At 36.5% G+C, this 11,235-nt stretch overlaps 1 protein-coding gene across 1 annotated transcript; it reads left to right on the top strand.

The window, feature by feature from the left end:
- Window positions 1-624: 624 nt before the first annotated feature.
- LOC125840176 (upstream activation factor subunit spp27-like) lies at window positions 625-8,131 on the top strand. Its single transcript, XM_049519138.1, has 6 exons — window positions 625-1,004; window positions 3,579-3,693; window positions 3,814-3,988; window positions 4,779-4,814; window positions 5,136-5,302; window positions 7,903-8,131. Exons 1-6 carry the CDS (start codon window positions 625-627, stop codon window positions 8,026-8,028), a joined length of 999 nt encoding a protein of 332 aa, XP_049375095.1. The 3' UTR covers window positions 8,029-8,131.
- The last annotated feature ends 3,104 nt before the right edge of the window (window positions 8,132-11,235 follow it).

The raw sequence follows: 11,235 nt of genomic DNA, 5'->3' as shown, positions 1-11,235 counted from the left end.
TATTTGTATATTTCGCTTGCCAATATACAAACATGATAAACTTAGTATGAGTTTTTCATAAATCGTATACAAATAGGTAAAGAAAACATATTACAAATTCTGGATTTATACAATCAGGAACCAAATTATATAAATTATGGATTAATATCAGGTGAATTATACAAATCAAACGAATTATACAAACTAGACGAATAACAAGAATTGAAAAACTGTAACCGCAAATTATAATTTACTTAAATTATAACTATAATACCTAATATAAGCTAAATGTTTGTTATGGTGCATAATTTTCCCATGTAAAAAAGGCAACGCTCAGTCGCTTTTAGAGCACGTGAATTATCGAGTCCAATTGTCGAGCACATGAGGACTAATTTGTCAATTTAGAGCAGCGAAAATGATTTACCAATTATTTTCAATTTTAATTTCATTATTCAGGTGCACAAAAGTCATATTATTGTTCCAGAAATACCCTTCTCGTTGCTACTCGAGACCCACGTGTAGACGGTTACCCCACAGAATCCACGGAATTTTGCCCTTTTACTCCACCTCAGCCCCTAAATAGCCATTTTATTTCCCCTCTCTTTCTCTCTCTCTCTCTCTCTAACTTTACCCAAACCAGAGGAAATGGTATCGGACAACGAGCTCGTCGACCGGCTGCGTGAGTTTCTAAGCACGTCAGACCTCAACATCACCACCAACAGTGACGTCCGGCGAAAGCTCGAAAAGGACTTCAATATCGATTTATCGGATAGAAAAGTGTTCATTCGAGAGCAAATTGATCTTTACCTTGAAAGCCACTATCAAGTTAACCAAGAAAATGAGAATAATGAGGAAGAAATGGAAGAAGAAAACGATCAAGGACCGTCAGCGGAAGTTAAATCGGAAGTGAGTGAAGAGGAAGAAGACCCGGAGGAGGAGGAAGAAGAAGAAGAAGACCCGGAGGAGGAAGAAGAAGAGGAATCTGAGGCTGTTGCTAAAGTAAAACGAAGAAGTTCTAAGAAAAAGTATGTATTTCTCTGTTGCATGTTGAGTCTAAATATGTGTTCATTCATATCTATTCAAATTCTGAGCTATGTTTAAATGTCTTCTTCAAATATTATTATAGATTTTGTTGCTTCTATTTTAAGACGATATTATTACAATCATGCAAGAATATAGTGATTATAGTGCAGTATCTAAAGGGTTCTTGTTTCCATTTTCCTTTCTGCATTTCTGGTTTTCGAATGTTGTCGTGTTAAATTTAAGATATGTGGAACGTACGAAATGTTCTTTAATCTTGTGGTCTTAAATATGTCACTTGAAAATTGAAATTAAAGAGTAGCCAAAAAAGATTTCTATGAGTTATAGAAAAGATGAAAAGACTCAGGTTGGTTGGAAGGTGGGTAGTAGGGGAGGGGAGAGGGAGAGAGATTAGAAAGTAGAAATCTCGCGTCTTTCTGCTACTGCCTGCTTTGTTTAAAAAATGTTTTTGTTGTTTTACAATCTCTGTCAATTTTTCATCCTTATGTTTCTGTCACTTTCTTTTCCATTTACCAATTATATTAGTTCTGTATCCAGATTGCGTTTTGATTTGCTTGAAGAGGTGTAAACGTGTTAAGAAAGCTTACAGTCTTGTTCAACAGAAGCTGTAGCTATGGAGAATTAAGAGAGAAAAGGAATTGAAAGCAAAAAATGAATTGGATGCCTTGTTATTTCATTCTCTCATATCATTTACATTGCATGCATTAGTATATATATACAGATCACAATCAATTCACTCCACTCACCTCTAACAGATTACTGACAGTTTTAACTAACTAACTGCTAACTAATATCTTGACATTGTTGTGACTGACAGCTGGCATTACATTCTAGAACCTTCATCTTCACAAAACGTTTGACCTCCAATTGTTGATATATTGAACCTTCGGGGTGGCCTAGTGGTTTGGGCTTGGAACTTCCACGTTGGAGGTCTCAAGTTCGAAACTCCTTGCCAACGAAAGCACTGGGTCGAGCTCGTCATACCGGGCTTGCCTAGTGCTGGTTACCTCTCCTATGTGGTTTGAGAGCTATTGCATAGGAGCGAGGGTTTTACCTTGTGCGCACCCAAAGGGTAGCGGCTGCGGGTTTCCCTTGTCATAAAAAAAAATAAAAATTGTTGATATATTGGCTTTCTCTTTCAACTCATTGATTTTACTCACTGCTCAATTGGAAGCCTGAACTTTGACCCTCATTTACTATTAGAGTTGTAAAAATGCATGTTGCCTTTGTAGCTATGTAAGATAATAGTGATTGGTTGTGGGCCATGGCATATTGTTAGTACTATTTATTCTTAAAGAAAATGATAAAAAGTAAATGTAGTATTTCTGGATGCATTAGCTTGGGAGACTATTACTTGTTCATCCTCTTTTTTGTGGAAGGCATTAGCTACTCTTGTTCTCATTCTTTCTCATGACTGCAAGTGCAACCGATATATTTCCAGAAATCAGCATAAAAATCTCTTTAAGAAGTTACGCAAACTATAGCCGACCTCTGCATTTGTTAAAACAAAGAACCTCTCTGTAGTGTGAGTGAAATCGAGAAATTACCTGGTTGTACTAGGGTTAATTACTCGTATGAAGAGTGAAAGCAGATGCAACCAAAAAATTAAAAAGAGAACAGAAGGGTAAATCTCTTAGTGGTTGATCGGCTTGAAGAAATAGGAAAGGAAAAAGGAATACTTAAGAAAGCTAGTGCAATGTTAAATCAAAAATACTCTATCATGTTCACTTTTACCATTGTTTCCTTTATGTACCCTATTAACCCCTCAGGGGAAGTGCAAAAGAAGAGGAGCATCAATGTTAAATAGACCTAAAGTTGACATTTTACAGACCAATTAGGTTGATCTAAAGTAGACACTGAACAAAATAGTGATGAAAGTCTTACTTTCATTTCTTTTGAGTAGTCCCAATCAGAAAGCTTAGGAGATTATAGGGCCAGAATCTTCCTTTTGTGACCTGAGAGATTATATGTCCCTTTCATAACCTGAGAATTTATCTTGCTAGAACTTCAGTTAGTTTTGCTGAGAGAGTGCTCTCATTTTCTCTCTGGGAGAAGTCACTGCTATACTGCTGGCGAATGAATCATGTCTGTAGTTTAATTCTGGTGGTTGTGTGACATCTTTACTCATGTCTGGATCTGCATTACTAGGTTCTTTTAAGTTTAGATGTTGTTTAAATTAATAATACAAAGTTTCTCGTAAAAAGTCCCTACCATAATAACAAAAAGTTGAGGTGATATTTGCTGATTAGTGATGCTAAGCGTTTATCGCTCTTTTGTTTATGCACAGATCCATCATTACAGATTCTGATAGCTGACCAGTCTCTATCAAACCTGTTGACCCAGAAATTTCAAAATTTAATGTTCGCGGCAAACAATAAGTATCATTATATTTGATTAGTTATTAATCTGATCATGCTGACTGCTGATTGGGAGAGAAAATATGAAATCTACATGATTGTGTATGCGAAAATTTATTTTACTTATTTGCCTCTTAAAAGGAACTCTATATTTAGTCTAGTCTATACTAGTTGAGCTAATGGTACATTCAATCCTATTAGGCCTGTGAAGAAGAATGAAACTGGTAAAAGGAAAGCTGGTGGATTTACCAAACTATGCAGCCTTTCTCCGCAACTTCAGAAAATTACTGGGGTAGCTGAACTGGCAAGGACAGAGGTATGACAATCCTGCATGCTTCTGTCTCTCTCTCTTCTAATTGTTTAAAGTCTCCATTGATAGTTGCCATGGATATTAACATGCATGAACTAAATAAACCCTAACAAATGTTCTATGAAGGTGGTGAAGAGGATGTGGCACTATATAAATGAAAATGATTTGAAAAATCCATCAGATAAGCGGATTATAAACTGTGATGACACATTGCGCGAGCTTTTTGGTGTGCATACCATAGGCATGTTCGAAATGAACAAGGCCCTGACAAAGCATATCTGGCCTTTGGATTCTGATGGTGGTATTGGACGCTTCTCTTTGTTCTTTCTTTTTCCTTCTCTATTTTCTTGGTTTGCTGATACTTTCTGTAAAACTCTACTACGACACTTGATTCTTCCCACTTAGAAAATTTTGTACATTAATCGCTTTCACAGAGCTGCTTTTTAAATAAGCTGTTACAGACTTACGCTTAGTTCTCATTAAGTCTTGCTGCAGTTCTTCTCAGATTAATTACATAGTTTCTGGAGAGGCTGCAATCTTAGATTTGTGTTTGTATGTTGCTGACTTATTATGTTCTGCCATGTAACTGTACTCCTTAACTGTCTAAACCAAAATGGTCTTATACTAGTTTCTGAAAAGTACACATGCTCTACTAGTTTTCGTGTCATATTGTGGCCACTGGCCACCTTATTTCTTTGTAACTGTTTGGTCTTAATTTATCATTCTGTGCAATTAAGTTGCAGTCCAAGGCTAGCTTGTAGTCAATAATTATATGTGGGGAAACAGTAATTTCAGGAGTGTAATCTGGGATGAAGAATGATAGATGTTTCCTCATGTAAGCTGTTTTGTTTTAAATCCAACTTGTGGTAAGCATGTAACTCAATAATACTATTTGAGGAAATATTAATCTGATGTATGTAATATAGCTGATGTTGCATCTTGTTAGTTTAGGGTTTGGAAACTAAAATCCTGTTGAATGATTAATTCTTGACATGCTTGAAGTCTTGCATTTCTAATTTTTACTTTTCACCTCTCTGTGACTTGTGATTCAGTTTCTACAATAACAAATTCTGGTTCAGTAAATTCTACAGCAAACAAAAAGCGGCGGAAGCAAGAGGAGGATGAAGGTAATAACTTAGCTTCAACTACTATTCTGTCAATGTTTTTAAGTTTTGCTCCCAGCTGCAGAAGTTGCTTTTGCCCACTGTCCTTATGCCAAAAGACTTGTTTTAATCTCTTAGATGTTCATTTTAGCATTCATTCCTGCTACTTCATTCAGTTCTGCTCCATGATGTACCTTTAAAAATAGTAAAGGGTTGTTATCTCTCCCTACATTGTTTTTGTTGCTAACAAATTTAGATTCATTCATAGTTTTATACTTCTATTCTTATCCATATGCTGTGCGCAATTTGTTAACAGTGTATTTGATCTCACCTTTATTTGATTAGATTCAGATGAGCCAAAGAAAGAGGAAAAGCAGAAGAACTCTGGTATGCATGCTCCACTCCGGCTTTCTAATGCCTTGATTAATTTCCTTGGTACTGGAGAGAGTGAATTGTCTCGACCCAATGTTGTTAAAAGAATTTGGGAATACATTAAGCAAAATGGCTTACAGGTAGAGATTAATTTGTGGTATCTGTTCTAATTTATCTCTGCACTGGATTAACCTCAGCTTATGCCTTTCCCTTTTGGAGATATTACAATCCTTTACTTCTCACTTTAAAGATTGCTTTAGCTAGGTCATTCTCGCTATGACCTGTGGTAGGTGCTCATTTCTTTTGCCTTTAGTCACATTAAATGTTGCTGGTAACAGATACATACTTGAATGTTGCTTGTTTTAGACAGGTGTTCAATGCTTTCATTTGCTACACAAAATAGTTTTCTTGTAATGCTTACTGGTATCTTCTAAACACATGAAGCCAGTCAGGTGTCTACTGTTATTACCTCTAAGGTCTGATTTTAGGAAGGACTAAGTCGTTCCAAGTAGTTATGGAAGAAAACTATGTTAATGAATTCAAAAAGTAAAAAGGACACCCTGGTGCTCTAAAGCTCACTCTATGCGGGTCTAGGGAATGGCCGGACCTCAAGGGTCTATTGTAAGCAACTTACCCTGCATTTTTTTAATGAATTCAACTTTCCGTAAAAAAATTCTATAGAAAATAGACTGTCCAAAATCATATAAAGAAACTAGTGACTACTACCCATACCATCAGCTCTCCCCCCTTAGGGTCCATGACTTAACATTTGGAACACAATAGCATAACATAGGGGCCAAAATTAGGTAACCCAATATCTAGGATGGGTCTAGCTTGATACTATGTTATGAAATGGATAAGGGTGTCAAATGGGTTGGTTGGGTTGAATTGGAGAATGTCATAAATGGGCGGGTCTTTGACCTGCTTAAATATTATTTGGGCTAAAGTGGGTTGGGTTGAAATGAGCTAAAAACCGGGTCATAACCCAAGCTTCCCAATTCTTACCAAGTTTTAAATTTAATGTTTTCTTATAATTTGCTAGAGTACCTGATAAAACTTTTTTCCCTATATATGACTATGTACCATATAAAAATATGGTCTTTTTAAAAATATTTAGACAATTTCTCATGGGTCAATTTGGGCTGAACTAAGCAGGTCAAAATGTGCCAAGTTAATAAATTAAGCGAATTATTTATCTGTCCAAACATAAACCGGTTGGGCGGGTTATGATTGTATGGGCTGATTTTGACACCCCTAGAAATGGACCTTAGGCCAGCTCAACCCCAAGAGCTAGCTTTTGGGGATTATGCTAGAAAATTGAACCATGTGTTGGAAGAAGAAAAAACTTTTTGGTTTGTATGATATTTATAATTTCTTAGTTCATATGTTAGAAAATTATTTAAGGATGCATGCATGGTTTTGTAGTATGACAAAAGTATTAGACTAGGTACATGTTAAAGAAAACGTTTACATACCTACATTGTTTAACCATTTATGTAATCAAGTTGAATGAAGTAAAGAAGAATCATTTTCTGCTCATCTTCAAGAGAATTTGAGAGTGCTCCCACTTTCTGAATTTTCTAACATTTGGTTTCATAGCCACTTGTCCGGAAGGTCTAGGGGAGAATCGTAAATTCTTTGAAGATGAGAAAAATAAAAATGCGTACTACAATTCTGATGAAGATTTTGCCTACTGCCAAGAGCAAAGGCAAGTGAAGTGATTAGCTGAGTTTGGAAGAAGACAAGTGACAACTCTAAAGAAAATGAATCAGATGAAGATGATTCTGATTCCAGACAAGAGAAAGCATGTTGTTGAGTCTAACAAGAATAACTCTAAAGAAGAATCTTTGAAAAGAGCTCCTAGTATAGTGGAACCCTTTAAAAGACTCGTTGATTTTGTAGATCCTAAAAAGGTTTCTAGTTTCTACATGTTATTTCTTATGATCTACCTAAGTTTTGGTTCGCAGAATTATCTGATACTTTATACTTGTGCTGGTGAAGGTAGCAGGTACCTAATGAAATAGTCGAGGGATGTGTAAGTTGGCTTGGACGCTGTTATAAATTAAAACATAAGTATAGAATTTTGCAAAATTAGATACAACAATGTAACTCATGCTCACTTGTCCGCTCCCGAAGTACTTTCCCTCATTATCTTGCCAGTGGTCTATTTTTTATTAGAAAACATCGTCAATTAATTAATTTCAGAGTGTTGCTTGAGAATTGATTGTTAAACACGTCATAATGGCCTAGGTACATTCTTTGTGTATGGCCTGAATTCCATTTTGTTTATTCTATCACCAACTTTATTTAACTGAAGAGTAAGATGAGAAGACTTTCTTCGTGTAGAAAAGCACATTTTTTAGACAGTGGGGAGTATTTTATCCTGCTAGCTAATTTGTTGAAACAAGTTTTATTTTCTTTGAGTCGTAGTATATATTATGAGAAGCAAGAGTCCATTCAGTGACTAGGAAACTTAACTTTGCGTCACTTATCAAACAAAAAGAAACTTAACTTTGCATCTAGAAAGAAGTTTAGATGAGCATGTAAAACATGATGCAAATTTCTTATATACGAAGAAAGAACACTAGGAATTCATTGTGTGTGCCAATAAGCATTTAACATTTCCTTTTGAGTATCATTGAGAAAGCTAATGTTTGGTTGAGTGACAAAAGTTGCAGTCCCAATTTCAGCTTTTTGCTTTATCTAATGGTCTGACTAGTTTCCTTTCTTTACCTTGAAGGATCCATCTGACGAGAGGCAAATAATAAGTGATGAGAAGTTGAAAGAACTGTTTCATGTTGAAACCCACAGGGGAATTGGAGTAACGAAACTACTTTCTACACATTTTATTAAGGCAGAAGGGTGATATGGTGGTCATCATTTGGTGAAAATCTCGAATAGCTTCAGAATTTTGCTTTAAGTTTGAAGCTTGATGCCAACATCTTTGTTATCTTTTCTGTTGTATATGTTTTTGGGCACTGCTGTACTGTGAAAAACTATACGAGAAGGGGACACGACTCCAAGTTGATTCACAGGTCTTCTCCTATGAGTGTAAAAACCTCATTTTGCTCAAACTGACGAACTTAGGAATTGTACTTTGATTAAAATTGTGAATATTCATGTCGTTTCATGTACTTTTCTGCATCTTTTCTGGAAATATACAAGGACAATTGGGGAGCAGATGTGATTATCAACACTTACATATATACTTGTAGTTGGAATCAGTGTTTAATTGTCTCCAAAACTTTTTTCTTTTAAAGGTGATATTTTTCTTTAGCTACAATAGGAGTCTTTATTTTGTTAGAGTCTATGTCAACTTTCTGCTATTAGCTGCATTTTATTGTTGATCTGAAAACATTAGTGTATAAATGTATGTCTATAATATTGAATTGTCAGAACGTTCATTTTTTCTTGTTAGCAATACAGTTTGGTATATATGAGCTGCTTTATTAGACTTGGTACGTAAATATGTTGATATTTTATCGATGGGTAATTGAGAAACTCGAACCTGGGTTGTTTTATTTAAAAATTAAAACTGCTATAACTCCTACAAGAATATGTAAACTTCAGCTACCATGGATTACTCCATGGATTTAGAGCTGGAACAGTGAAGAAGCTTTTAGAGAAATCAGTTTAGAGAAGAAGAGGAAAGCTTTGTATTGCACTGAAATTGTATCTACAACAATGATGTACACGTCTATTTATACAGTAGTTTCTAACCAATTAATTACTGCTCTACTTACTATCATGACTAGCTAGCACTAACTAATTATAAGTTAGTTATAACATCCTAACTAACTGCCATGTCACTAGCCTCAATACTCCCCCTCAAGCTGGATGCCAAGAATACATTCTTCAGACCAATGCAAATCAATAGGTTGTACAATTGAAACTCCTAGTTCCTTGAGCAGGCCTGTTCTGCCACTGTAGATGCCATGCTCCTAAATTCAGCTTCAGCTGAGCTCCTTGAGATTGTTTCTTGCTTCTTTGACTTCCATGAAATCAAGGAAGATCCAAACTTGATCATATAGCCTGTGACTGATTTTCTAGATTGGGGACAGGCAGCCCAGTCTGAGTCACAATAGGCAAATAATTGATGAGATGTAGTTGAAGACATAAACAAGCCAAGGCCTGGAGCATTCTTGATATATCTAATCACCCTGATAGCAGCAAGCATGTGAGATTCTTTTGGTTTATGCATGAATTGACTCAGAACCTGCATTGTGTAAGCAATGTCAGGTCATAGTGAGATATAGCAGCCTTCCCACTAGTCTTTGGTACCTCTCTGGATCAATCAGTAACTTATCATTTGTTGTGCTTCCTGTGGCTACATCAAACTCATAGGAAGTAAGTTTTTGATTGAAGTCCAGTGGAGTTGAAGCAGGTTTAGCTCCCCCTTGCCCTGAATCTGCAATTAACTCAATGGCATATTTTCTCTGATTCAACAAAATTCCAGAGGCATTTCGGGAGAATTCAAGGCCAAGAAAAAATCTCTCAAGTCCCCAAGATCCTTCATTTTAAACTTCTTCTGAAGGTTGGATTTGGTAGATTGAATGAGTGTAATGTTTGAACCAGTAAGCATAAGATCATCCACATAGACCAAAACAACAACCACATCAGAACCAACAGTGAATGTGATCAAAGAGTAGTCAAAATGACTCTGAACAAACCCCAAATCCTGCAAAGCTGCAGTGAGCTTCAGGTTCCATTGCCTGGAAGCTTGTTTCAATCCATACAAAGACTTCTTTAGCTTGCAAACCTTGTGATAAGAACCTTTAAGAAAGCCTGAAGGAATCTGCATATAAACCTCTTCAACCAAATCACCTTGAAGGAAGGCATTGTACACATCCATTTGATAGATATGCCAATATTTAGAGGCAGCAACAGCTAGGACAGACCTGACAGTCACCATCTTAGCAACTGGGGAGAAGGTTTCTTGGTAATCAAAACCCTCATTTTGACTAAATTCCTTGGCAACTAACCTTGCCTTGAACCTTTCAATCTGACCATCAGCTTTATGCTTGATTTTAAACACCCATTTGCAACCCACATCATTCTTTCCTGGAGGAAGATCGGCAATGTCCCAGGTACCATTTTCTTCAAGAGCAGCAATCTCTTGTTTCATGGCAAAAACCCATCTGTCATCTTGAACAGCCTCATGATAGGTCTTAGGTTCAATTTCAGAGGTGCGAGCAACTAGGCAGGTGGCATACTCCGGAGAGATTAGAGCATAACTCAGGTAGTCAGACATAGGATATATACAAGAGTTAACCACATATTCAGTAAACCACTTGGGTGTAGACTTAGGTCTGTGTGATCTTTTTAGTGGAGCCTCAGGCACAACAACTACTGGATGGTCTGCATGTACTGGTGCAGTAGGAGGAGGAACAACGTGTATAAGGACTATAGGGTCTACTGGAACATCATTAGCAAAGTCCATGACAGGAAATATAGGATCATTACTAGGAATCATCTGTTTAAAAGGATACACAGATTCATGAAAAACAACATCCCTGCTAAAAAAGAACCTTTTAGAATGCAAATCATACAATTTATAACCCTTCTTAGTGGCTGAATAACCCATAAACACAGTAGGAAGTGCTCTGGCAGCAAACTTATCCCTCCTCTGGACATTTACTGCATATGCTAAACATCCAAAAATCCTGAGATGATAAAAAAGTGGGGAAGTGTGATAAAACAACTCAAAAGGGGATTTATTCCTTAGCACAGATGAAGGAAGCCTGTTGATAATATGCACTGCTGTAAGCACACAGTCACCCCAAAAACATAGAGGTATGGCAGCCTCAAACCTGAGGGCCCTAGCTACTTCAAGTATGTATCTATGTCTTCGTTCTACCACTCCATTCTGTTGTGGAGTATAGACACATGTAGTTTGATGAACAGTCCCTTGTGCAATAAGAAAATTATGCATAGAGAAGTTAAGAAACTCTGAGCCATTATCAGTTTTAAGAACTTTGATTTTAGAGTTGTACTGAGTGTGAATCATTGAAAAGAAAGTTTTAAGCATCAGAAAAGTTTCATCCTTAGAATTCATCAAAAACAACCAAGTCTG

Source organism: Solanum verrucosum, unplaced genomic scaffold (assembly GCF_900185275.1).
Source record: "Solanum verrucosum unplaced genomic scaffold, falcon-dt-bn FXZP01000180.1, whole genome shotgun sequence".
NCBI lineage: Eukaryota > Viridiplantae > Streptophyta > Magnoliopsida > Solanales > Solanaceae > Solanum > Solanum verrucosum.
Note: the sequence above shows the minus strand (reverse complement) of the source record. Positions and strands in the feature narration are given on the sequence as shown.

Excerpts from the sequence above, each read along its gene's own strand:
- LOC125840176 (XM_049519138.1), top strand. The coding sequence starts at position 625 with ATGGTATCGGACAACGAGCTCGTCGACCGGCTGCGTGAGTTTCTAAGC. Across the intron at positions 1,005-3,578 it reads CGAAGAAGTTCTAAGAAAAA|GCCTGTGAAGAAGAATGAAA; the intron begins GTATGTATTTCT and ends CAATCCTATTAG. Across the intron at positions 3,989-4,778 it reads GCCTTTGGATTCTGATGGTG|CAAACAAAAAGCGGCGGAAG; the intron begins GTATTGGACGCT and ends TAAATTCTACAG.